Source organism: Drosophila pseudoobscura, chromosome 2, assembly GCF_009870125.1.
Source record: "Drosophila pseudoobscura strain MV-25-SWS-2005 chromosome 2, UCI_Dpse_MV25, whole genome shotgun sequence".
NCBI classification, from domain to species: Eukaryota; Metazoa; Arthropoda; class Insecta; order Diptera; family Drosophilidae; genus Drosophila; species Drosophila pseudoobscura.
In genome coordinates this window covers 9,895,806-9,923,136 of record NC_046679.1, presented here as the reverse complement: position 1 = coordinate 9,923,136, position 27,331 = coordinate 9,895,806, and the positions used below count along the sequence as shown (strand labels likewise).

At 44.6% G+C, this 27,331-nt stretch overlaps 3 protein-coding genes across 5 annotated transcripts; 2 read left to right on the top strand and 1 right to left on the bottom strand.

The window, feature by feature from the left end:
* Positions 1–4,644: 4,644 nt before the first annotated feature.
* Positions 4,645–27,193, bottom strand: orb (polyadenylation element binding protein orb). 3 transcript variants are annotated; one of them, XM_001358310.4, is made up of 11 exons: positions 27,052–27,193; positions 26,614–26,980; positions 24,739–25,400; positions 10,657–10,936; positions 8,249–8,658; positions 7,096–7,232; positions 6,769–6,970; positions 6,062–6,708; positions 5,817–5,997; positions 5,371–5,756; positions 4,645–5,311 (listed from the first exon to the last, which is right to left on the bottom strand). In XM_001358310.4, the coding sequence occupies exons 3-11, from the start codon at positions 24,754–24,756 to the stop codon at positions 4,876–4,878; spliced, it is 2,697 nt and encodes an 898-aa protein (XP_001358347.3). In that variant the 5' UTR covers positions 24,757–25,400; positions 26,614–26,980; positions 27,052–27,193; the 3' UTR covers positions 4,645–4,875. The 3 variants fall into 3 exon arrangements, with proteins under 3 accessions (XP_001358347.3, XP_033232936.1, XP_003736438.3); XM_033377045.1 differs by having other exon boundaries at positions 26,614–26,983; positions 27,052–27,174; XM_003736390.3 differs by lacking the exons at positions 10,657–10,936; positions 24,739–25,400; positions 26,614–26,980; positions 27,052–27,193 and adding an exon at positions 8,880–9,705.
* Positions 12,582–13,370, top strand: LOC6897114 (mitotic spindle assembly checkpoint protein MAD2A-like). Its single transcript, XM_002137262.3, has one exon. The coding sequence runs from the start codon at positions 12,664–12,666 to the stop codon at positions 13,285–13,287; it is 624 nt and encodes a 207-aa protein (XP_002137298.3). The 5' UTR covers positions 12,582–12,663; the 3' UTR covers positions 13,288–13,370.
* Positions 13,951–22,352, top strand: LOC117183355 (uncharacterized). Its single transcript, XM_033377047.1, has 2 exons — positions 13,951–14,263; positions 21,717–22,352. The coding sequence occupies exons 1-2, from the start codon at positions 14,020–14,022 to the stop codon at positions 21,806–21,808; spliced, it is 336 nt and encodes a 111-aa protein (XP_033232938.1). The 5' UTR covers positions 13,951–14,019; the 3' UTR covers positions 21,809–22,352.
* Positions 27,194–27,331: the final 138 nt, after the last annotated feature.

The window sequence follows — 27,331 nt, the reverse complement described above, 5'->3', positions numbered from 1 at the left end:
GGTGAATGACTGAATGAGTGTATGGGTGTGTGTATTTGTTATAACCATAATGCAATTTGAACTTTTGCTCATAACAATATATAGGTAATAGGTTTTAGTACATAAATAGGTATACAATATATATATATAACTATGTATATGATGTATTTATGTATGTATATTGCATATACTAGGTATGTACGTATGTGTATGTCTTGCTTTTCTGTATATATATATACTATATGTATACTATAATATAGGTATATGTATATTTATACTTATCGGAAGCTATTTAAAATGGCACTGCAGTAATTTTTTGTTTGTTTATATTCCTATATAAGGTGGGAAAATCAATTAGTTGGGTCGTCGCCCCTGACACCACCCCTTGGCGAGCACCCTTATCTAGGGGGCGACCCTCTGGGCGACGACGACGACCCCGTACTAAATATTCTTCTAAATCCTCTTCTGATTCTGCCTGCTATAACAACAGTGTATACTTATACGGATTCAAACGCACAGATTCGTATTCGTATTGGTATCGTCTCTCTTGGTTGTTCTTCAAGTATTACTAAAATATATTCATATATTTATGTATGTATGCTGTGTGTGTATATATACTATATTGTATGTGGTATTTGATTACTTGTATTGCATTAAAAGCTTAGTATTCCGTTCTGAAGTTTCTGTATGTCGATATTATACTATATATACTCTTATTCCTCGGATTTCTTTTCATTTCATTTGTGTATATATAATATACTCGTATATAGGTTGTATAATAGTCTTTTTAAAAACCGTTCTTATTGCATTCTTATCCTTATCGCCTAGCTGTAACACATTTGCCGAGCAAATACCGTGTGCTACTGTTTAAAATTCAATTTGCAAAGTTTTTGCATTTATGTTCCCCCAAAATGTGTCTCACATGTTCGCTTGTGTGGTTTTTTTTTGTCTCTTGTGTGTATCTGTGTTTGTGTGTGTATGCGGGTGTCTTTGAATACCAGATGATCAATCATCAATCGGTAATACGATAGTAAAAATATCCGCTATATATAGTATAAGGGCATCGATTAGTATAGAGAGCTGTAGTTTTAGTATAGAGTACGGTATAGGTTACAGTATAGTTAATGCGTGTGAGAGTGTTAGTGTGTGTGCGTGTGTGTTTGTGTAGGTAGAGATATCGGCATAAGATTAGAGATATTCCTTCCATCGGATTTTCGGATTCTTTCACCTTGAGCTTACAAAAAAAATGTATTTACTCGTAGAAGGAGGCTTAAATTTAATGGGTGTATAGTAGGTAAGCGGATGACTTGTGTCTGTAAAATATACATATATATATATATATCTGTCCTATATAGTATTTGTTGGATTGTTAATTAAGGTTTTATTGTTGTCTAATTTCGCTTTGCATAATATCCTTAATTATTTCATTTTTACTTTTACTTTGCTAAAATTTAATATTATCGGTTTTGCGTGGGAAGCGTTCGATTTTGGTTCCTTTACATTTCGTTTAAATATTAATTTGTCTTTTTTCTTGTGTGTGTGTGTGTGTTTTATTGATACATGAAGTTTCTTACTTTTCTTTTTCGTTTGAAATAAAACGTCTTCCTTTTTAAATTAGATGGAAAGCCAGTGCGAAAAAGTTTAAAATGTTTGTAGATTAAATTTAAAATTCTCGTTTTTTGTTTCTTTTGTTTTTTGTTTGTTTGTTTAGCTTGTAAAAGCGTTAAAAACTTTAAAGTAAAACTGATTTAACATACGATCGATCGAGATTGAGTGCGCCAATTGCTTCTGGCCGAAATAGCCTTAAAATGTTCCATTAAAAGTTGTTCCTTTTCTTCTTTGGTGAGTAAAAAGTATCGTAAATTTAGATAGATATTTAAAATTGTTTCACGAATATGTATGCAAGTGTTCGAGTTTCGAGTGTGTGTGTGAGTGTGTGATTGTTGCCTGTATGTTTTTGTATGTTGTATCTGAAAATTCAAAGCTTGAGCTAAAAACACGTCACATCCAATAGATGATTGGGTATGTTTGAATAAAAAGAGGCTAAAAAATGTAATTTAAAAAGAATCCATCCATCCAATGAGCGAGGGGCAACTACTGACCGAAGCTACCCCTCCAAGGTAAGTCTTACAATTATTAATAATTCAGCTAAAGCACCATTTTATCTTTACAGTTTGTCTAGCTTAAGTATTACAGGGTATTTGTGATTCATTCAACTTTCAGATTTAAAATATATACTATAAACCATTCTTCAGTTTTATCCTTCATTATATATATTGTAGGTATTGTGTATTGTATATAGGTTAAGGTTAATTCCAGCGAAATGTTCAACTCTTTTCTGTCCACCGCCATCGCCACCGCCCTGATATCCTGATTTACAAACTATTCGTATGATCTATAGCTAGGTGTAGGTGTAGATGTAGATGTAGGCTTTTGGTATATATGTAGAATATACTTGCATCGTAGTACAATAGAATGTAAACTGCATTTAAAAGTAGTCAATAAGCTTTTGTTTTTGATTTGTGGTTGGCATTAAAGCGATTTAAGTGGGTGATTTGCTTGGGATTGGCTCCTTAATCCATTCTCCTTAATCCTTAGTCCTTAATCGTTCCTTATCCTTATCGAAGGCATTATACATTATGTATAGTATGTTGTCTTGTGTGTATGTGTGTTTATTGTATATAGATAGGTATTTATTTATGGGGTAAATGGTTAGTAACAATGCACTTGTCTAGCATTCATTTCGTTCCTTATGTTTTGGGTTTATTGCTCTTATACACTCTTTGGCTTGCATCGGGATCTCTGTGGGTCGATCCCTAGAGGCAAAGGAAACTAAGACTTTTTGTAGGTAGAGGCGCTACAACAGAAACCGTTACACTAAGAGGCATCCATGGTTACCCTAGACCCGCATTCCATTCTTCATAATCCTACAATTTTCTCCTCGTATTTGTTAATTAAAAATTGCTCATCTCTTTGCAAATCGATATATTAAAAACTAAACAAATTTAACTATTCTGCAGAGCAGCAGTCGCTCAACATTCGCTCTTTTTGGTATTAATATAATATAATTATTTGGTTTCATGTATGTTTTTTTTTTCTACCATAAAATCCCTGTAGGTTCTTCTTAATGCATGTCGTGTCGTGTCGTATCGTATCGTGTGTGGAGTGTATGGTGTCTTGAAATAATGCTAAAATCAATTAAGGCCTAGAGTAGAGTCTAGAGTGCATGGCGTGCTTTCGTTAAAATTCGACAGAGAACAGCATCCGCTGACAGCTGTCAGTCCAGAGTACGTACAGTCACCGCGCTGTGTGACAGTCGCCAGACACCAGTGTTTAGTTTCGTTCAGTTTTTTTTTTTCGTGATAAAGTAATTTGATTGTTTTTATGCTTAAATTCGTTTGAATTTAACTTTTGATATTACGACTAGTATGTTTCTTTCTTTCTTCTTGATTTTCGGGGATTCTTAGGAATTCTTAGGAAGCTGGGAAAGCTTTGAAAAGGTTAGTGTTAAGATGGTTAGGCTGGGCGTAAATGTGTGCTAAATGAAAAATAGAAAATCAAAGTGTTGGAAAAGGCAATATTGTGTTATATATTTGTTTTAGATTTGTGAATACGTGTGTTTGTGTGTGATCTTTTCGTTTTGTTTTTTTCTAATAGAAGAGTACAAAAAAATGAATTAAATTAAAGCATTGTTAAGTACAATATGTATGTAAGATTAGTGTGTGTTTGTTTCGTGGCTACATACGTGATGTGTGTATAGGTATATAGATAATAAGTGGTTAAAGCACTGGAGATCCTTTCTCAAAATACATGAAAAATAATGTAAGACATAGAGATAGTAAGCTTATAGCGCCATGATATGTGGCGCTCTAAAACTGGAACAGCCAAAAAAGCCAAAAGCAAGATAATGATATTCTTAAAGTTCCCTTAAAACAAAGTTCAACAATCGATCAGGCATCGCGCGTAATTGTTTGTGTGTGTTTGTGTGCTTAAAACTAATTCAAAATAACAAAAAAAAAACTGAACAAAAAAATCTCGTAAATCAAAAAAACTCAAGTGTAACAAAAAATTCAATAAATGACAGAAATGGGGGTGTTTGAGGGGTGGGCAAAAGGTAAATGAATTTACAATTTTTAAAAATGCTTCTAAAAATTGAAATTCCCTGATAGATTAACGCTCAACGGACAGTCCATAAATATATATATATTGGATATATGTATGGGCCTTGGCTATGTAAAAAGAAACCACATAAAATTCCTCAATAATAGCGCAAAAAAAAAAAAATAAACAATAACAAAAAAGAGATTCTCCAATCTCGCGGGCGGGCGGGAAGCTAGTCCTGATTCTCGATCCAGCCTCCGCGCCCTCTCTTGTTAGCTTAAAATTAGACAATTACCAAATATAGAATAGGTTTAGAACAGCTTTCTTAGCCAAAAAGTAACAATTATAGTGTTGTGGCTAGATTGATGTTATGATGGGTAAATGAAATCGCTCATTTCATCGCTCAAGCATCGATTGATCCAAATGCTGTTTGATATGTAAGCATGATTATCAAAGAAATAGTACAAAAAGTAGTAGTGTGTGTAGAGTGAGTGTCTGTGTCTTGTTTGGGGGTGTGTTTGGGTGTCCAAAGAGGGGGACACTAAGGGACCTTAAGCCTTAAGATTTAAGGGGGATATCAACGCGTATAATCGTATACTTCATACCTCGTAACGTTGTTCTACATATATATATTTATACACATCAATAAAACTCTGTATCTCTGTCTGTGTCGTTTGCAATGATAGTGTGTCGGCCATAATGTCCGGGAGTGCGCTGTTCTCTGCTTGCGATCTACGCTCAACGCTGTATCGGTAGCACGTTAAAACGGTACGCTTAAAAGATGGGAGGATGTCTTTAGATCGCCTGGTGTTGCTGCTGTTGCTGGAGCTGCTGCTGCTGGAAGTTGTACAACGAAGTGGCCGTAGCATTGGCGGCGGCTCCAGCATTGCCCAGCAGCCCATAGCCTCCTCCTCCGGACTGCGACTGCTGCGAGTGCGACTGATGAAGATTGCCATGATGATTGACCTGGTGATGCTTCTGCTGCTGGTGGAGGTTGTGGTGGCTCTGGTTGTGATGCAGCTGTTGATGATGATGATGGTGGTTATGTTGCTGCTGCGGCATCTTGTGCTCTGTATTGCTGTTGCTGTGATTGGAGGAAGCCAGCGAGACTGTCGACGAGGCGGGGCCAATGCCCACCAGAGCCTGCGACTTGGAGTTGCGCGTCAAGGGCTTGTGGTTCTTCACAATGTCACAGCTGTGCTGCCATTGCCAGCAACTGCGACAAAAGTAGCTGCAAAAAGAGTTCTTTTTAGTGTGATTCTGTATACAATCTCCGAATGAAGCACTCACCGGAAGCAGGAGAGCTCCCGACAATAGTAGGGGCCATGCTGCACGCCGCATATCGAGCACAAGGCATCCTCCAAGTACGGATCCACCTGCACCTTCTTGGTGAACTTCGTGGTGCGTATCTCGATGAAGGCGGCCGAAACGGCCTTCATGTAGGAGCGAAAGTTGCTGAAAGTCACGCGTCCCGACCCAATCGGATACTTGTACTTGTCCGTGTCGATGCCCGCGTACAGCACCCCATCGAAGAGATCGTCCATGATTTTGCCCAGGCCCTCGGCCGTCAGTTTTCCATGTAGGGCGCCCACGAAAACGGTCTTTGTGGGGTCCAACTTCTGGGAGCTAGAGCGCACAAAATTCGAGTCGGCTATGATCCAGGGAATGACCTCAACCTGCGAAACGTAAAACAGAAATTGAAGACGAGTCTGGGTATCTAGATGGTTTCCACTCACATCCTTGGACTTGATGCGACGCGATGAGATCTTAAAGTAGTAGTTGCTGCCGCTGTGCGCATCGTCCATTTGGACCACGCAGGCCGACAGCAAGGCCTTCACCTGTTTGTCCGACTCAAAGATGATGTAGACATAGCCTTTGGGCTGTGCAGCCTGCTGCTCCTTGCCAGGCCATTCCACTCTGCACAGAATAAACAGAGAAATTAAGACCCATCGAAGGGGGAAATGGTTGTTCTTGTCCTCACTTGATAGAGCCGAATGGCTTGAATATCTGAATGAGCGACTGTTCACTGATGTCCCAGGGTATGCCGCCCAGGAAGACCTTTGGGGAATAGTTGAGCATTCGGTGCGATCGTGGCGGCAACTGTCCGCTCCAGGTGCAGGTGGCATCGTACAGGGCCGCGGAGCTCCTATGGAACTTGGCCACGCGATCCAGATGCCCATCGTTGGTACTGCCGCCGTCCTGCCCCGTGAGGTTGGGCCCAAATCCATTCGCCGCTCCTCCGAGATTGGTCAGGCTGCTGGCTGCATTGGTCGCAGCAGGAATGTTCCCGGCATAGCTCTGCAGCAGCTGACTGAGCAGCGGCATCTGCTGCGTCTGTGCCTGCAGCAGCTTCAGCGTGTTGATGCGCTGCAGGTTCTGCAGTTTTGCCAGCTCCATGTCCACGCTGGTAAAGTTATCCAATCCGCACTGATTGAGATCTCCGTTCAGGTCGAAATTGTGCTGGCTCCCATTGCCGGACAGCTGCTGCTCGTAGTTCCTGTTCAGGTTCGCGTACTGCTGCTGCAGCTGCTGCTGGACCTGCTGTTGCTGGTGTAGCTGCTGCTGCTGCTGGTGGTGCTGCTGCTGCTGCATGGTTGCCAGTCGGCTGCTATTCACAGACAGCAGGTTCTGAAAGAATCAGACAAATGAGAACAGATTCGATTGCCCTTAGAATTTTGAGACACCCACAATCATGTCCAGTAGATTGGTTTCATTGATCGACTGGTTGCTGTTCTGGCTCTCGGGCGTGTTGGAGCGCGTGGAGGCATTCTGGAGGTTCAGTCCCAGGCCGCTGCCTGAGAAGCCCTGCGGCTCCTGGCGCTGCTGCTGGTAGAGCATGTTGATCGAGTCGGTTGACAGGCCGTTGCCGCTGGAGGAATTGCTGCTGTCGCTGCAGGGGCAGCAAAGAAAGAAGGAAGCACAGGCTCAAGGTTAGTTCCAGAATATATTCCACACGAGATATTGTAGAAGGCGGGTGCAGTTGTGGTGCAGTGCCGCTTACGAGTATAGCATTACCTGACCAAAGGTGAACTGTGAAAGGAGCGATTGTAAATAGATGAAGGCGTACTTGGCGATAAAGGTGCAGAGCAATCGAAGCTGATGTTTGTTCTTTGGAAAGCCTTAAGTGGGTTACTTTGTGCAACATTTTCAAACTATTGTTTAATTGTTATTGTTTTTCGCCAATTCCAACCAACAATTCAGACATATAAAAAAGATAAAGAATATGGAAATCAAATAAATTAAAAATGAGGAAAGGAAACGGTCAAATGGTCAAACGGTAAACAGTTAAACGGTTCAAGTTATCTTCGTCTCAAGAACGAAGCCGAAATACCCTGGCAAGAGAGATACTAATACCCCGCCAATAGTCCAATTCTTCGAATCAACCTTATAAGCTGTACAATGTTCCCATAAGCAAACAGACCCATGCGGCTAATGGAACGGTGATGTAATACCCCTGTAAAACGATTGTTTCATGGAAGCCATAGGATAAAGGATCTAGATGTTCGATTTTATATAAATAGCCATATTTGAAATCATTTAATTTTTATTTGTTGCAAAATATACAGAATTACTAAAGATTCCTACACTACAAATGGTCTATCGTCATGTATTTTCTATGGTATAGCGACTTTGAGGCCAAATCTTGCAAAATTTACATAAAAGCAGACAAAACTATACACGGAATAATTGGATTTAAGATGATTCTTGATTTTTGAATCGAAATTTTAACATTTTCTGCCAGCATTCTCTGATATCCCAAAAAAAAGCATTCAGAATTTCTTCCTTTCTTCCATTTCAATCCTAATATTTGGCCTAGTCGATGGCAAAGTTGTAATGCTCTCTGCAAGGGTATTTTAGACAAGACATAGACGAACACACACAGAGACAGAGAGAGGTAGAGAGAGAGAAAGATATACAAAGGGAGCGAGATATAGAGGGACACAGAGAGCGATATATAAAGAGGGGGGAAGACAGACACACAGGGGGAATGGGTTACAATATGTAGATACAAGCAAAAAGTTACTGGAAATCGGTGCAAATTGAGTGCAATTATTAGAAAAAGGGTTTGAGCCTCCTAAAGAGAGAACACTCGCAAAAGTTCAGGCATCAATCGATTGGATTCGATACTATTCGTGTCGAATCAGAGGAACATTGGCCAAAGATTTACCTGAAAGTAGTCGAAATTCGACTTGGTGGTGCCTGGCGAGGCCGAGGATTGCGTGGAGCTGGGCGTCAGGGGGGAGTAGATGGCCGCATTGGCCGACAGTTGGACACCAACGCCAACGCCCACACCATCGCCAGAGGCGGCGGCAACGGCAGTAGTAGCGGCATTCAGACGATTCGTGCTGCCACTGCTGATGCCGTTGTCTCCGCTGCTCTGGTTCTGGTTCAGGGTCTGGTTTTGATTCTGTTTCTGATTGCTGGCTTGGGCAGTGGCCAATCCTCCGCCTCCTCCTCCTCCGTCTAAGGCTCCCGCTCCTGTGCCTGCAACCAATCCCATTCCAGCTCCCACTCCGCTTCCAGTTCCTCCAGTTGTGGTGCTGCAAAGTCCCAGTAGATCGCTGAGTGTGATGGGATCTGGAAAGAGTATGCAGAATGCCGATGCAGTGTATGGTCAACAATTATCTACAAGTTTGCGCAGGGCCTCGATAAATCAAAAACTATTGCCTCCTCAAGCACTTTGCAAATATTCAAAAACTGCTAATAAATTAAGCGTAAATATGTGTTGGCTCCTTCGATGGTCGCTCGATGGTTGGGTCCTTTCGTTTTTGGCATTTTGGCAGGACCCCCAAACTTACTGCAGTCCTTGCTATTGCTATTTGTGTTGCTGTTGCTGTTGCTGCTGCTGCCTCCGCTGCTGTCGTGACTGCTGCTTTTGGAAGCCAAGTTCTGGTCCCCATCTCCGGCCGCCATCATGCCAAGGTCCTCCTCAATGATGATACTGCTGTTGTTGCCTCCAGTATTTCTGATGCTGCTGCTGATGTTGCTGCTGCTGCAGTCGCTGCTGCTGTTGATGTCGCTACTGACGATGTTACAGTCCCCCGAACTGCTGCTGCTGCTGGTGGGGCAGCCTGTCTCCTCGCTGCTTGGTATAAAGTCTCCAACATCGTCGACGAACGGCGACTGGTGAACGAACGAGTGGCGGTCCAGCGTGGGCTCCATCAATGGCTGCTGTCTGATGAACAGCTCCTCGATGCCCCCCATACCCGCGACTCCTTTTCGCGGACGTGAACACCGGGAACCGATTTTCGGGTGTGCTCCGACCTCCACAGGGCGATCTTTCTGGCAGACTCAGACTTGTGTGTGGCACGTGTGTCGTGGTGTGTGTGTGTGTGTGTGTGTGGCACGGCACTTGTGCGGGTGTGTGTGTGTGTGTGTGTACGAGAGACAAATTTGGTGGATTTTATATTTAAAATTTTTTGGTGGCTACTTTAAAATTTATTCTTTGCGCTTCCGCCGTTTGATCGGAGGATAATAATTTGTAACCAAAATTGTAACGCGGATGCAAATTTGAAATGACTTGAAATACAAACAAAAAATATCTTCTTTACAACAATAACGATATATACTAAATAAATGTTGAAAATGTTTTGTGTGTGCCGGCTCCTAAAAGTAAAAAACGATTGAGCTCTCTTTTATATATCCCATATACATACACGACTGACTGACAGGAAAACGAAAGTTATAGGAGTTTCCCCCCCTCCACATATGTACAGATTTTCAGATACACGAAAATGATCTTTGAAGCATGGGTTTTTTACTCATTTCATCATAGAGTCTACATATTTAATTCGTGCAAATGTATGCCACACATCCAATAGGACAGGACTCTCGTGGGCCTCGACAAGAACGTATCGATTGGTTTTTACTAGAGTACAGAATGGGTACTTCTTTCCGCCTGCAGGAGCACATCGATCTAAGGTTAGGCTCGGCGGCAGATCTCCTCATAGTGGCTCTCATTTTCGACGTCAAGGGATGGTGCCCTCAGGCTCAGGTTCCAGGGGAGCTATGAAAGCTAAATCTTCGTTGGGATGGATTGGATGCAGGCTGTTTAAAGGCAGAGGCGTCTTGACAGGTTCTCCAGGGCAACTGAAACACTTGGAAACGCTTCCCTTCGGCATTTTGGGACGTAATGCCAAGTATGATGGGGCTTGTTAGCCTGGCCGCCTATTAGCCAATGTCCCGAGATGGAGCGGATGGCTGCGCTTTTTTTCGAGCTTGCAGGAAATCGCCCTACAGTTCTCCGTAGCATTCGAGATCGTATGGGTCCCTAATTTACCAATAAATTGATTTACGAACCCATTTTCTAGTTAAACAAAATGTTTTCGATTGAGTTGTTTCCATTGCTAATTGAAGACCGAAAGACCATTGATGATTGGAGTTTCCCTTTTTCTTCCAAAATACATTATCATTTTCAATACTTACGTTCCTTTTTCTGCTCTGGAAAATGGTTTTGTAAAGAAATTAAATACCTTTCGGCTTACAAGAGTGCAAATCTTAGTTTAAATCTTCTAAATCACACTGAAAACCCCTAGAAAATATATGTTAGAACTGACGGAAAATATCGTGTCGTACCGTTTATGAATGATATCAGTCCATCGTCGGTGCTTCGTCTGCCCAGCAGATCGTGTGGCTGTAGCTGCTGCTGTTGCTGCTTCAGTTGTTGCTGTTGCTTCTGGTGGTGTTGCAGCTGCAGCTGTTGCTGCTGTTGATGCTGCTGCTGTTGGTGGTGTTCGAGCAGAGAGTTGATCGTCGAGTGCTTTTGCAGCAGGTCCGCGGAACCGGACTCAAGGCCGCTCAAGGCGCGCATGTTGCCACTGTCCCTAGTTCCAGAAGAGCAGTCGGGTGTGTCGTACTGGAAGGAGAAACGGAAAACGAGAAGCGTGAGAGGCTGGGGCCAAAGGATGACATCGGAGCAAGAGATTTCAACTGTAATTGTAATAAAAACGGGCGCCAGTTGGAGAAACTTTTATTGTCTCTCGGCAGAGACATCGAGGCTTCGTCCTTGTGTGGGGGTGAGGGAGGCTGCAGGTGCACACAACAGAAAGTGCCTCAGTGGCTGCCTGCTTCTGCAACTAATGAATCGTTTATCTTTCACATTTCTTGCCACATGCCAGGGCCAGAGTCAGAGCCAGAACGAGAAGCATGCCGATGCGGATGCAACAACGTAGAAAGTTGGCAAGGCAACCGCAGGAGGAGAGCCACAAGAAGACAGACAGGGGGACAGGACAGACAGCACCCACCGCAACAGCAGCACCAGCAACAGCAGAAGAGTGCTGGCCGCCTGGCATCCTCCTGTTCCTGCTGGCATCCTCGTCCTGCTCCTCCTCGACAGAAGCACCTCTCGAGCGCCCGGGCGCAATTAAAAGCGCATCAAGTGTCAGTGGAGCACACTTAAAAATGCCAAATTAGTGCAAATATTGTTATCAGGCACTCGCCAACGCCAAACAATTTAGCGCAAAATGGCGTACAACTCATTACCGACCGACGACCGACGACCGAGGGGGGATTAATGCGGCAAACGAACACGGAATCGAAGGGAAACGGCAAAGGACGAAGGACAAGCAGCAGAACCCTGATGAATGCCAGACATGATGAGCTGCAAAAGTGTGGCCGGAGTGCCAGGGGGTGGGTAAAAGCCAAGCCATGGCAACAAGTAACCATAATGGTAAGCCATGAGTAGCGGCAGGGGGGAATAAATGGAGGAGTCGTGCTCCAGTCACCTACTATCAAAGGGTTCCGGGAATAACAGCGCAAGGATTACGTTCTGCCGCAAGAAGGTGTCTGTTTGTGGGAAACAATGATTATTTAATGGTTATTTTAACACTGTTTCTATGATTCTAAACTTGGGGATATTACGAGAATTTTTGTGGCACTGAGACGCACTAGCTAATGATCGCAAAGAGAATGAGAATCGAGAAAAAGCAATTACATTGCTGATCCACTGCTTGTTGGACTGCTCTCAAATTCAGAAAGTCTACTCACCACTGATCTTAACCTGTTAGAGCACGATGAAATTATACAAGGTGGTCCGGCCCTCTTTTCGGGTCTTATTTCGCTCAATACGACTCGTTTGCTTGTTGCAAGTGGGGTTATGTTACGGATATATATACAATATACAATGTACAAATACACAACAAAACATGCTCCATATATCTATCTGTGTTTCCGCTCTCACATAAAAAATGGCATCAAGACGCTCTCAGTTGTAAGACCCAAAAAAAAAGTTGGCGGACCACCTTCGAGATTTCATCGTGTGATAAAGACTTTATTTTGCCAAAGAAAACGCATACAAATCGAGTTTAAAGATTAAATTACCTTCACCTATGGGCAATTTTTCAGGCAGGCACAGGTTCTGATTTAATTTAGCATTCCGTTTTTGTTTTTCCAAATTGTTTCCGTGTTCTCCTGTCCTGTTAAGCGCACAATTTAGTGTAAAATCTTCTGCTATATCTATCTCTGCCTCAGTTTTTATTTATTTATTGATATCATACCTGGCGTGTATTAAACTGTCGTGGGATTTTAGTACACAATTTTCATTTAATTTCTCTTTAAAGTTATTTTTATTTGATTTTTTTGAAGATGTCGTCTGCCCAAGCAACCAAAAACTGCATTACGTTGAAGGGATCCGCACAGATTATCGTGGACTACTTAAAGTACGGAATCCATTCGATTTTGTTCCAACGGGGAGTTTACCCGTCAGATAAGTTCGAGGCCACCCAACAATATGGCTTGACCATTCTAATGTCCAAGGACCCAAGGATTACCACGTTCCTCCAGAACGTCCTCAGCCAGACCGAAGAGTGGCTCTCCAAGAATATGATCAGAAAAGTCTCAATGGTCATCACGAATGCTCATAGCAAGGAGGTGCTCGAGTGCTGGGAATTCAAAATGGAGGCCGAAAAGGGGGACAACCAGGTCGCCGATCCTTCCCAAAGGACGTCCAGCAAGGATCTGACTCGCATTCAGAACGAGATTCGCGAAGTAATGCGCCAGATTTCGGCCTCAGTCAGCTACTTGCCGCTGCTGGACTGCATCTGCGCCTTCGACCTGAAGATCCACACGCCGGGGAACACCGAGATCCCCGCCAAATGGGGCGAGTCGGAAGCATTTGTCATCCCGAATGCGCAGTCAGTTCAGCTGCGTTCCTTCTCGACGGGCCTCCATAAAGTGGAGACCGTAGTGAATTATAAGTTGAACAACTAACTCCTTGATTGCTTTACATAAATATACATCCTCATACTGTATACATATTTACACATTTAGTTTGCCGATTTACGAATTTGAGAGTTGCATTAAAGCGCAGTTTTGTTTGATTTAAAAAAAAAACAATATTTATAACGAGCGGGAACGTTGTGAGTTGCGGCCCTAGCTACATTTATACCCTAAATCCAGTCAGTATGTGTGCTGCTCTCTCGCTTTCCTCCGCAAGAGGGCACACACTGCACGAGGAAGTGTTTAATGAGTAATGAGCAAGCGCGTGTGAGGCTTTGAGTGGCCACTGAGTTTCATTTGATCCTTCTGGCTATAATAAGGATCCGATTTGATCCAGATTTGGGAACCTGTTAGATATGTTCCTTCTCTACGATTCTGCGGTTTTGGTTTTTCTCGTATCATCAAAATTGTGGTTGCCACAGATTTCCGTCGTTTTGGAAACAGGGTGAAATTTTGACATACACTTGTAACAGTGCGATACAAAAATTGGTTGCTCTAGCTCTAGGAGTCTCTTAGATCTAGGCGCTCAGATATGCCACTTTAGGGGGTCAGGGGGTCACTTCCACCAAAAATCTAATATACCCCTATACCCGTTGAGTACCTGGTATAAAAAAGGCAAAAGCTAAATTGCCCTGGCAATGTTGTCAATTAAATGTTAATGCATCAATAAGTCATCTATTTTTTGCATAAACTTTAATTAACTTTTAAAGAATCATTCAGGCTATGCAGAGTGTGGAAATGAAGCGATTTCCCGGTCCTACATGTGGACTCTTCTTAAAGATCTCCTTCCCTCTGTCTTTCTCCTGCGCTGCTCTTCCTGGCAGGCAAAAACTTGCTCTTGTGTGGCAAGTTCTGAATGAGGAGGAAACAGGGGAGACGAAGAGCGAGGAGGACAGGCGGCGAGCGGCGGTCGTCGGGCGGCTGGCGATGGCTTCCTTAGTTTTTGTCAAGTTGTCACAACTACTACGTAAGTACAAAACTTGCCATGGATTTAAAAATTGAATGACAACTTGATGAAGGTACGTGGCAAAGTCGGAAATGGCACGAACATCCATCGTACACGCACGGCAATCATCCGCCGCCTACACACACACACACACACACACACGCATACCACACTTCCTCTTCCTCTTTTCTTTGGGTGTGGCAGGAGACAGGGAGGACAGAGAGGAGGCGACGTTGCCGGACAACTCTTCACTCCCCCCGGCGCTCTCTTTCACTTTTTGAGAGGCGGCAGGGCATTGTGGCCTGTTGACACATACATATGCCACAGTGCCACACAGCCTGTGTGGGTGGGCGGAGGATTTCAGACTTTGTTTCCAGCCGACATACGTCACATCCTCCCACACAGACACAGACACAGACACAGAGGCAGGACACTGCCGCACTGCCACACAGATAGCACACTTGCAACTTGTGGCAGGCGATAAAAAGCAGAGAAGCGGCGTCAATGAATGCAAATTACAAATAGTCTTGAAGCTATTTTGTAATGCCGAGGCCGCGTGTCCGCATCCCACATCCGCATTTAGATCCGTGTCCACATCCGCATCTGACGTACAAAAGACGCCCACGATGCCAAAAGCTTTCGCTGACGGAGATGCCAGCCAAAAAAGACTCAAAGAAGTGAGTGAAGGATGTGGCATTTGGCTACGAAGATGCGATGCTCTTTTGGACAGAGATTTCCAAATAATTTTGCTGTTTCTAAAACCATTGAAGACTGTTCTGAAGAGTTTCGGCATCTCCTGTCTGGTAATACTGCAACTGACTGATTGACAAGTTTGTCGTATCTGCAGAGCTCCTGTTTTGCGGGGCATTTAGTCCCTCACATTCGTGGGTTATATCTGATGTAAATGGAAGGATTCATGGGCATCTGTAGCCATCTGTAAATCAATCAAATCAGAACGTTGTTAAGCCCTTGTTTCGAAGATGCAGTCTTAAGAGTCTTAAGGTTTATCCAGTCTACTTTTACTTTTAGTCCTTCAATTTAAAACATGTCAAAAAAAACTCCAAAGCAACTCCAAAGAAAGAAATGCTTTCCTTTCCAGGAAGCAGCTCTAAAGAATGGTCAAGAATGGGCCGATTTTACACAACTTTCTTTGACATTCGATGCCCCTATTTGCAGAGTACCACACAAGTACCTCTTGAGGAAATCTCTTCCAAAAAAGTAACATCTCCATCAAGCAGACACGTGCCTCTGGTGCCTGCAGTCTCTTGCTCTCTCAGAAAAAAGGAAGACCCATAAACAACGAAATTGAATACGACAAAAAATCTTAACCACCCGTTGACGCATAGATAACACCCTTGGCCTATTGACTGCGGGCCATGGCTATGGCGGGAGGACCGCAAGCTCCCAATCTCCCGGGCTACAGCTTCTCTGAATCAGTTCTTTATGGGGCAACCACTACCCCAGACACCACTCTGCATCCCCACCTCCATTTGGACGTCGCACTATCGAGAGACTGTGACGACTACTGGGCTCTTGGTCGCAGGATTTCTCCTTCTCCTGGTGCTACTGCATCAGCGTCGCGTCTCTCGTCTTTTGTCGTAGAGGATTTGCAAAATTTGATTCAATGGCATTGCTCCTCGTTGCTGCTGATGCTGCTGCTGCTCCCCAGCCCCGTGCTCTATCCCTGGCACATGCTATATCCTTTGCCTGCCATTCCATGGCCTGCCAGCTGATTGCTACATGAAGATATTCCGAATCTCTTGCTCTCTTTCTCTGTCACTGGATGCCGACCAGTTCCTGTCCCTGCTCAAGGATCCACCACCCATAACTCAGTAGTTATTTATCCAATGTCCATTTGACTTTGGCTTTTGTGCATTTGCTTGTCGGCTGGCAGGACCGGAGACCCCTTCCTCCCCCCTTACTCGATGGTTGGCCATTTTCTTTGCCCTTTTCTTGCATTTTCTCCCCTTTTTTTTTGGCAAGCGATTTGCCTGGGGATTCTCATGTCCTGCCACTCACACACACACACACATGATATTTCCTAGAGGGCGAGAGGTGGAGGGAGGCCTCTGGCCTCTGGAAAATTACAAGTTTCTGCTTTCAAAAGTCGTACAAATTATGATGTTTGCATCGCTTGCAACACTTATTAGATACGAGTATGTTGCCACTGCCACTGCCACTGGCTACTGCCACAGACTGCCGCTGGCTGCCTACTGGTCCTGCTGTTCCTTCTGGTCGTGGCCCAAAGGGTTTCGGCATTAAAATTTGATGGCATGTAGTGATAAGCGTTCAATAACGATGTTGTCCTTGTCGTCGCCAGCCCCTTCGACCCCACACCCCTTTGGGGGCTGCATTCCCACTGTGGCACTCCATTCGATTGGGGTTCCTTTCGATTGGGGTCCCGCCTCCCCTCAACAGAGAGGTTAATGCACAGTTGTAATTTTTTATGGCCGATTACATGTTGCCAAGGAGGCAGCCGGACGGACAGCAGTGGCTGTGGATTTCAGGGGAGTAGAGGGGGGGCTGTGGTTGCCCCATAAAGGATAAGAGTTATGGCCGAATGCATTTGAATTTGCCAGCGGTAATAGAGTGTTTGCATATTTACTACGTGTTCCTAACAGAAGAGTCTTCAAATCCCTCTGGAAAGAGGACGAGTCTTCCCCGCTGATGTCCTCTCTCTTTGCAGGAGGAAAAGTTATGGATATTTAATCCTTCAACGGGGGAAATTTACGAGTAATTGCAAGGGAATCCAGCGCCGAATAAATTCCTTTATTCTCATATTGGGATTCCCTTCTGATCTATAAAAAGGCACTTCAATCGCACTTTATGATCACTTGTGGAGCCGAAGGAATCAAGTTACTACAAAGAGCATCACGATTTTGGAAGGTACTAAGACATTTTATAGGGTTTTTGGACGTTTATTAGCAATGACTGCACCATCAAGTGGTCCATACCACACCAAGCTGAAGCCCTCTTCGCGCCCAACCGATCGACCGAAGAGCACTGCCGCATGACGCCAGACGCGTACGCAGGAAAGATAGGTGGTAGACCAATATTGCAGGAAAATTATAACTTAACTGATTAACAGAGCCAGGTCCACTCCTTTATTTTTATTCTAATCATTAGCCTCAGGTTTTCCCAGTGCTTTCCATACATGAAAGGAGGTCAGGTTTTCCAGTAATGTGGAATAAGTAATCCTTTGCAATCTTTGTCCCAATTGCGATATATACTGTTCCATAATAGTCTCTTATTACATTCCTTCAGAAGCCCTTTATGAGCTTATGGAAATTAATAATCTTCGTTGAATCTTATGGCTTATTCTTTGTTCCAGAATAAAGTTCCCCAAACGGAGTGCACATGCAGAAGATCACGGGTATATTTATCCATAAATGTTTAAGGGAACTGAGAAATGGTTAAAGAAATCTTTTGGGAATCTATCTTTTTATGATGTCACTCGATTTCGAGAGCACATTCCTTGATTTCGTATTGTTTTCTCGAGTCTGGCCATAAAACGGAGGCTTCTTTCAAGTATATATCCCGTCCTGGAATCAGATCAATAAGTGAGGAATAAAATGGCGCCGCATTTAAGGTTTTGTAAATTAAAAAACATTCAACGAAAGGAACTTTGTCAACAGCCAAAGGGGCAGGCGGGCAGACAGAAGGGAAGGCTGTGGCCGTGGGCGACAGTGGATTCGATAAGATGCAAATGCCTGCAGGACACAGGCATCCTGGATACTGGATACTGGCTGGGGGTGTGGGTGTGGGTGTGGGTGTGGGTGTGGCTGTAGCGTAGTCTAATGCAGTGGCACGTAATTGCTGCGCCTACGAGTGTATGCACAGTGAGGCAGAGGAGGAGGAGGCTAGGCTCCATCTGCTGTTCCTCATACTGTTTGCCGATGCTCGTCCTTCTCTGCTCTTTCCAGTTGTGCTCCTTCTGTGTCCTTCTGTTCTGTTGCTCTGCATTTCATTAAATGCCAATGCATGGGCAAATTAAATTGAGTTGCATGCTGCATGGCTGCCTGACTGCCTGGCTATATGTCTGTTCGAATGTTGAATGTCATTTCATCAGCGCACAAGTTGATTTCTGCTTTGACACCATGTGTCGCTCCCAATGCAGATACACGAGAGCATAGGGGGGGGGGATATGGGTGGTAGATATCCTTCCCTTTGCAAGTGCATTGCGTATTGTTCTGTCCAATATCTGTATGAAAACAAGACATTAAATGCTGTTTCTGGATCAAAACTCAACTATCAACAAAGTGCAAGGAGAAAGCGGCTCAGAGACATCTTCGCGGGGATGGGCTTCCTGCCTCCAGATTCCCTTTTGCCCGCCCATCCATTTAATAATAACAATATCGTAATTCAGGCAAGTCACTGACAGCAGCAGCAGGAGCAGGAGGAGGAGGAGGAGGAGATGGAGGAGCAGGAGTAGCAGCGTTTACATGGGGCGTACACCATGGCATCCTACACTGCCACCATCAACAATCTGCTGCATACCACTGCCCCTCCTGGTGGCTGGCTGTTCCCCCTGCTGACTGCTGCCCCCTCTACGAGGGACACAACAAACGATGAGAAGCGTAGCGACATTTCAGTTTCAACGGCAACATTTCCGATTCTCGGGGCTTTGTTGCTGCCGCTGTTATTGTTTCTCCCTTCAGAGAGCCAGAGAGAGGAGTCTACAGGGGCAGCAGCAGCAGCAGAAGCACTGAGAGAGAGAGAGAGGGGTGTGGCAGCATCAGGGAGCAGCAGAGAGAGGGGCCAAGCAGCCGTCAACAGGCATTCAATATGCGAGAGTGCGAGTGCGAGAGCGAGAACGAGTGCCGGGAGTGAGTGCTAAGTGGAAATAAAACACGCGCTTTTTCCGCACTGTATTATCTCTGCTTTTGGATCTCTCAGATCCTCTCATGCCACACACCATGCCACACCCCTCTGCACCTCCCCTCCGCTACCCGCCACTTCCCACGGGTGGCGTCCCGGAACGCGTCGTATGATGCACATTTTTTAGGCAGCGAAAAGGCACAACTTTTGTGTTTCAGGCCTATTCTGAAAAGAGAAACAAAACCAAGTGGAACTGCTGTCAAAGGACTCGAATGTGCGATGCTCTGGTGGGAAGGAAGAGGCTGTGCTGTATGAGATCCTCGAAAAGAGTTTAAAAAACTGTCAATGTTGGACACGAAACGTTTATGCGAGAAACGCCCAATGAATGGAGAAGAGAGATGAGGTCTGTGGTAGTGAAAACTATGCTAAAAAGTATGCTAAACTTTAAGGGGGAAGGCAATTTTGAAAGGAAATCGAAGGTACACATTATAGAGGATCCTAATTTTTGTGATCTTTCTACTATTGAAACGATAGAATCAAGGACACAAATGAGGAGAAGGGAATATTTGGAAGAATAAAGTAGGAAACCTATAGAAATCTTCACCAAGTCTCTGTTTCGGAGGAGCCAACATTGAGGTCTTTTACTCGATATCTTCAATGACATTTTGTGCTTCCATTTCGCTTCTATTCAGTTCTATTCAGACCATGAAACTTTCTGTAAACAATCATATGAATGATGAATAAAAGGTCTGCGTCTATTATTAGTGGAAGAAACAGGCCTATCTTTACTTTATCATGCTGTAAGGCAGTACAAAAATAGCAGAAAAACCTTATTCGAGAGTAGTGTAATTTGTTATTGAATTCTCCGGGCCCGAGATTCGGTCGTGAACCGATCGGTCGTGGTCAGTGAATACTTCAGTTCTGCCGAGGGCTCTTTCCAGCTGATCCTCGGGCTTGACCTTCCACTGATTTCATCCTAGACTTTCCCGGGTGTCGCATATACCACATGGAATGCATCTACCCCAGATCCCTTGGTTCAGGGGCACTGAAGAGCAACCACTGTGTGGGGGGCAGGCACTCCGACTGCGGGGTTCATACACAATCTTTGTACATATAAAAAAAAGAGAGAGGCTGGATAAAAAAAAAAACAAAGAACACAAGAGGCGACTCCAACAGGGTGCTGGCCTTTTGTGGTTGTCTTTTGTAGTTGTTTCTGTTTCCCCTTGTTCCTGCCACTGCCACACTGCCCCTTCCTCTGCTGCATGCTGCCTGCTCCCTGCTCTCTCCTCTATTTTCTTTTGCCGCATTTTTGTGCGCTTTTAATGATAACGCAACAGCATTGTATATGTAGATGCCTCGACACCGTGTACCACCGCCATCCCGCTGCTGCTGCTGCTGCTGCTCTTCCTCTCTCTCATCATTCGCTTAACCACAGGAGCAGGAGCAGCAGCAGGAGTAGGAGGAGCCTGGAGACCTGCTGCCACGCATGCCACAGCCAATGCATTAAATGCTAGTTGAGTGTAGAGTGTGCCACGCCGACGTATACGATGTCTGGCCAAGTAAATTCAATTGAATTTTGCACTCGTTTTTCTGTTTTCTGTTTTTCCGTTGTGTTTTTATCCGCTTTTCCATTTTGCTTTCTTGTTTTTTCTGCTCTTTTTTAAATGCCAGAGGCTCATATTGCACTGGGGCTACGCCCTAATACGGCGGCACCCCACGCACTCATCCCGCAACCAGCCCATCCTGCCCCCAGGCAGTGCAACAAAACGCATCCCTCCTGTCTCGCATTTCTGATATTTCCTTATAGTTATTTGTGTTGTTGTTGTTGTTGTTGTTGCTATTGTTGGTGGGAGGCGAGTATTATCCTTCGGGCGGCGGGCGTGTGATTTGCTTGGTATCGACATTTTAATGATGTGCCTCTGGGCCCCGTGGGCCGCCGCCGCTGCTGCTGCCGCCACCGCATTGTTGAATCCTTGGATTCTTGGATGCTTGCAGGACGCCTTGTACTTTTGGCATTTGCGCGAAATGTCGAGACATTCCAATTGAGAGGGAGAGAAACGATGGTGGTGCTGCTGCTGGTGGACACATCCTAAGCTGTCAGCCAGCCAGCCAGCCACCAAGAGTCGTAGAGGCGGGCGGCAGTCGGCAGTCGGCAGACACCCCCGCGGCATATACTTAAGGATACATAACCAACTGTAAATGCCGTCCAGCATTCGTGTCCTGCAGCAGTCCTTCTGCCCACCGAAACACAATGATATTTCCTCCATTCATCTTTGGAGCCTCATCTCACTTCAGTGGCCGTCCGCCCGTCCGCCCTTCCTCCATTCTTCTGTTCCGGGCCCGCCGTTTCAGTCCAGTTCGGGGCACTCTTCTGTGTTCGATTTGAATAATGCGAATGATTTGCCTCCTGACTGTTGAAAATCAAATTTCAGATGGCTATTAGCCTCCCAATTGGATAAGAGTCGATTCCTTTCTTATTTTGGGTTCATTTTTTCGAGTGGCAGAACTTTGAATGGTTTTTTATTTCATTATTTGGCTTTGGTTCAAGCCAACATTAGTGAATGATATTTGTATTTATGAGGTACTGACATGTTGCAGATCCTTTTTGGCAATCTTTTGTCATACATTTTCAATTAGACAAGTTTCTATTCCTCAGGAAGAGAGATGGCACAATGGAAGCACTGGAACTGGGGATTTCCCATAAGCGAAAGGACCTATACGATGCGAAAGCGAATGGAATGCTGCTAATGGAACTATAGAACATCCCGATAGCTATCTCCTTGACCTTTAAATGAGTGTCAAAAGAGTACATTCAACGTGTATTCATGTTCTCAAAGATCTTCAAGTCTTTCCTGCCTACTCGTAGCCTCCTCTGGGCTACAAAACAACCCGCAGACCCATCCCGAAGATGACCCAACACTGAACTCTAACCCAAAGTTCTGATTGAGTGCAATCCTTGGAGGTCCAAGCGGAACACAATAAAAGAAAATGGAATATGAAACGATGTCACAGCGGGATACATTTGTGTGGGGTCGTCGTATGCAGAGCAGGACATACAGGACATACACAACACATATAGCAGCGCATCGAAATGGCAAATAAAAATGCTCAACATTTCTTATGACCGACAAATTTTCCGCTCTGCCACCAGGATGCCCCATTCCTCAAGAGAAGGAAAGAGAGAGAGAGAGAGAGAGTCGCCATTATTTATAGGCATTTTAAACAGCGGGTGAATGGAAATGAATGCAAAAAAATATAAATAATACAGATATATATCTCTATATAAAAAATAGAGGGAGAAGCGCATTAAGTTGTGGGGCAAGGCAGGGTGGGGCAGGGCGGTGCGGGGCAGGAAGTAGACGCATTTTAGACATTACCGAGTACCAGGAGCGTATAAATATGTACGGATGTAAAGCCCATCCGCAGCCCCCCGTCCCCTCAAGGGGATAGACGTCTGCTTACACGACGAAATTGACATTTTGCATTTAGTTATTCAGTTCTGTGTCTATTTTGAGTTTTTACATTGCTTTTTTTTTGCCTTTTTTGTTGCCATCTGGCACACAATAAAATGAGAAGAAAAATTGCATAATAACCCCTTTGAAATCGTCGGATTATCCTTAAATATTTGTGTAAACATTGTAACAAATGCGCAGCGCCATTGTCATGGATGCAGGATGATGCGATGGCACAACAGTCCCAGCCGAACAGCCACAGCCCCTTTCTGCCTGGGATCCTTGGATCCAGCGCCATCGCCATCGCCATCGCCATCACCACCCATGCCTCTCAAGTGTGGAATGGTGGAAGGTTCTGCCATCGTCAAATGCCTGAATGATGAGCAATAGACGATGGGCCCGGCCCAGGCATGTCACAGTCGACAATGAGACAACTTTTAGCCCATCCGCCCTGACAGACGGAAGACTCGGAGACGAGACGAGTCGAGACGAAAGACGGAGAGCGGAGGGAGGACATTGCAAGGATACAAACGCAGAGACGCCGACGCATGCAACAATGGTTGGAAGTGCCCCAGCCATCAGATGGAGATGGAGCAGGCAGGGAGCAGCCAGGGAGCAGCCTGGGAGCCGTCTTAAAAAACCTGTCACACATATTGACAGTCGCTTTAGGATCGTTTAAATCTAGTCGAGGGTCGTTGGTGGCTTGTGCGAGGCTGGGAAGGATGCGTGGTGGTGCATGTGGCATGGGGTTGCGGTTACCATGTTGTGCGTTCATCGAGTCAAGTGTGTGGGGCATACATTTATTGTAATGATTACGGGCAAATGTACACATGTGTGTCCTCTGGAGGCGAAGGGCAACCGCCGTATCTGACACAATTTTGATTTGAATTTATATCCGACTGGAATATAATTAATTTGCTGATGGATAAACAAAAGTTTTTGAGAGACATGCCAATCACGAGTATAATACGACGATGCATGGATACAAATTATGTACGGCTTAGATGAGGTAGTGAATAAATAAAAAATCTACAATATATACATAAATACTTAATTTACTCAATCGTATAATATACAAAATTATATCAAGACTTTTTCTTATTTGGGACAACTTAATGCATGTTCGAAGACAGTATTTACGCCTTGGTTTACATTTAACTTTCTGAAATTCTCCTTCGTGAGCTTTAATACCGACCAAAGTTCCCTCCCAAAAGTAATTTAGTAACTTAAATACATCCCGAAATTCGCGTTCCGCCCCAATTGGATGCAAGCATCTGTCAAGCAGGGTCTCTGGGGTATGCTCTAATCTTCTTATGTATATATTTTCTTAATATGAGAGGGAAAAATCATAGCAAAAGTAATAATGAGTAGCGACACCGCAAGGCAAAGTAATCTTCTTAGACAAAAAGTGTACGAGTTCAATATTTCGCCGAAGATGTTTAATTTTCATCATACACTCGATGCATTAAGCAGTTCAAGCAGTGCATATAAGCATTAGACTGCTTGCCCAAGCTGTTCTTTTTCTTATGCTCTTTCCCTCTCTCCACAGCTTCGTGAGCGAGTGTATTAATCGAATCAGTGCTCATTTAAGTGAATTAAAAAACATATAAAGGCGGAGGAAATTAAATCACGCAACTATTTTGCGCAACAAAGAGTACAATTAATCGACTGCTCCTGCTGTCCCTGCTGCTCGCGTCTGTGTGTACTCCAAGGACCAAGGACGAAGGACGAAAGCGCTGCAGTAGAGTAGTCAGTGCCTGTCTGCTGTTGGAGGCACAGAACGCCACAAGTTTAATCGAATTCAACTACTCATAATGTGCAACAGACAACGACCACGACCCCTCCCCTCCCCAGCGGATAGGCTGGAGAAGCGGTGCGGGAGAGGAGAGTGCACTCTTACAAGTCCTTTTTGTACGTACAAGTTGGGCACTAATCTTATTAGGATCATCCAGCAGGCAGCACACAAACACACACACGCGCGTAGAAATCCCAATTGTATAGGTGAGATAAGCCCCACAGCACAGAACAGCCGAGCACAACACCAGACCAGACCAGACCACAGCTGATACACAGTTACTCTCTTCTCTGTCTGTCGCGCTCGCTCTCTCTCTATCTCTCTCTTTGGTTCGACTCCAATTCCGACTCCGTAGTCACGAATCGTACGTGAGCGTTTCAATTACCGCCGTAAAGGAGGAGTGCGAATGGGTTTTATTATTATTTACATACCTGTTGCAGCAGGGGCATTGTTTTGAATAAAAATTCCAATTTCCACACTTGTGTTCGTGTCGCCTCGTGTTCGGGTGGCTCGGTCGGCTACTGCAGCTTCGGCCTCGGCTTTTGGCAGCCGGATGGCACTGACAAAGCGGCAAAAACAGATGTCACCACTTCCGTGTCGGCTCTGTGCTCCCCTCCTCTTGCTGCTCCACTTCCTTCCACTGTGGAGAGCCAGGCGAGTCCAGGCCGCAAGCGGGCAACAAAAAAACACCAGCCAGCCGACGGCGTTTCCTTTTATAGCTCGAACTGTTTGTTCACACTCTCGCGCAATCCGCTCTCCCAATCACTAATGCGCTCTCAATTGCTCAATTGTTGGAGCTGCGCAGGCTGAGCCGCAGGCAAAGCTTCGGTTGGACTCCGACCCTTTGGGGTTGGATTTGGTTGGGTTCGACCGCCTCAGGCAAACAACAATGTTGGACTCGACTTTGGGGCACACTTGACTCCTGCTGGGGCCAGACACTGGAGACGGAAGATACGCAGGACACACATAAGACACACGAGACAGCTGGCAGATGTGGCCGGTTTCAGCAGAAGCAGCAGCAGCCAACAGTCATCGATTCATTATTCCTTCTCGTCAATAGATGCAAATTTCCAATTGCTGCCGAAGTGTAGTGCTGAAAGAAAATGTATTTTACATAATCTGGAATAAGTAATGGGGGTTTTTAGGCTTCCTCCTCCTATTGTTGAATGGTAAATGATATCACTGGGTGTATCCCTGGGGGTACATCATTCATTGATCATGGGCGTACGGCAGGAGTTACTTTCATCACTACACTAATCCCTTACATTCCCCTTTGTAGTTACCGTTAACCCAGCCATCGCTCATCGCCCATCGCCCATCGCTTATCTTAAAACGTTTTCTCTGATGCAAATCACTCGAGTAAAAAACACACGCGGACGCTCCCTGCCCCCTTCTCCTTTCCCAAATGGAGACCCACTTGAGCGTTAAATGCCTTTAATCGATCAAGGCGTAACCCATGCCCATGCCCATGGCCACAACATAACTGTAATTAACCAATTTAAAAGTGCTTTGAAGCGCGAGGGAGTAGAGAGCGGGTGGTGAAGTGGGGTAAACCCTTTCATAATTCTCTCCTTCTCTGTCATTATATTCCAATTCCTTTTTATAGCTCCAATAAGAACAACTATCAAGTGGCCGGAAAGAGCCTAAAAGGCAGCGACGCCTTCTACCAAAGCGAGTGCGAACGAGTGTAATCCTTTTGGCTAGGAACCGGAAGCTGTGTGTTGAGCGAACCTATTATTAGAGCCATAAATCAGCATGAAATGAGCATAAAGCCGCACCGACTGCCACGGGCACACAATGAGCGGCGAGCGCCATTCTTGGAGTTTGAGCCTAGCCTTGCCTTGCCATGCCATGCCCTGCCCTCTCTCTCTCTCACTCTATCTCCCTCTCTTTCCCACTCTGTCACACTCGCACTCTCTGTGCGTACACATTGTAGGGCTTATAATGGGCAGAGTAGAGTGTGTAGTAGGAATAAGTGATAGCAACAGTAGTATTTTTTGTAGTTGTTGTTTTTGTTGCGGTTCTGTTGCGGTGGCTGCTATGGGCAGAGGAGAGAGATGACGTGAGCACTCTAAGGCGTTTGGTGGTCAAACGAAACAACAGTAAAAAAAACACGCACAATGAAAGGAGAACACAACCAAAACGCAGAGCAAAAAGGGAGATGGAGAACACGGTTTTTTCTAACACACGCACACAAGCACACACACTTTAACTGTTCTTTTATGAAATTTACAACAATTTGTTGTGCCGGCTTTCAATGCATTTGATTTTGCCTTTGGCGTACCAATCCACATGATGCTACATACCCAGCGTAAAGACTCCGTTTCCCGTTTGTTTCCGAGTATTGGGGCCGACACACGTCGCGTGCATAAAATTTGTGGAAATTTAATTTCAATTTTGCATCGAGTCTGCTGCTCTTCTGTCGTCGTCGTCCTCCTCCATGCGTGGTGCTAAGCACATTGCACACACACTCACACACACGCGAAGCCGTTACTCTGCCACTACTACTACTACTTCTGCTTTGCACGCCTTTCGCTACTACGCTACTTCTGTTGTGTTGTTGTTGCTGGTAGAGTAATTTTCGCCGTCCTTTTACACTCGATTCAAAATACACACCGACTCCCCCATCCAATATTCCACATTCGCATTGAACTATTATTTTGATTATTAAATCTGCTGACAATGGAAGAAGGGGAAGAACTTTTAGTAATCTGGCGCCGCCTTTGGCAAAATGCTTCTTTTACTTTGTTTTCTCGTGCCTCTTCTTTTCGGCTGTTTTGCCGTGTTCCGAGCCGAACTGCAAGGAACCTAACGGAGCAATGAGCAAAGTGAATGTGAAATGCTCCAACAAGCTCCAACATTACAACATGCTCCACCGTTATATATATAGATATATATGTATATATATACATATATATATCTATTTTCCGTTATTTAGACTTTTTTCAAATGTTGCACTCAGTGTGACCTTTAGAAATATACCGTTTCATTTTCGAAATATACCAGGAATATACCGAAGAATTA

Coding starts and splice junctions, on each gene's coding strand:
- orb (XM_003736390.3), bottom strand. CDS start 9,285: ATGGGGGGCATCGAGGAGCTGTTCATCAGACAGCAGCCATTGATGGAG. Junction 8,659..8,879: donor TAGCAATAGCAAGGACTGCA/GTAAGTTTGGGG, acceptor TACTCTTTCCAG/ATCCCATCACACTCAGCGAT. Junction 5,998..6,061: donor AAGCCATTCGGCTCTATCAA/GTGAGGACAAGA, acceptor TATTCTGTGCAG/AGTGGAATGGCCTGGCAAGG.
- LOC6897114 (XM_002137262.3), top strand. CDS start 12,664: ATGTCGTCTGCCCAAGCAACCAAAAACTGCATTACGTTGAAGGGATCC.
- LOC117183355 (XM_033377047.1), top strand. CDS start 14,020: ATGCAGAGTGTGGAAATGAAGCGATTTCCCGGTCCTACATGTGGACTC. Junction 14,264..21,716: donor CAAGTTGTCACAACTACTAC/GTAAGTACAAAA, acceptor TCTATTCCTCAG/GAAGAGAGATGGCACAATGG.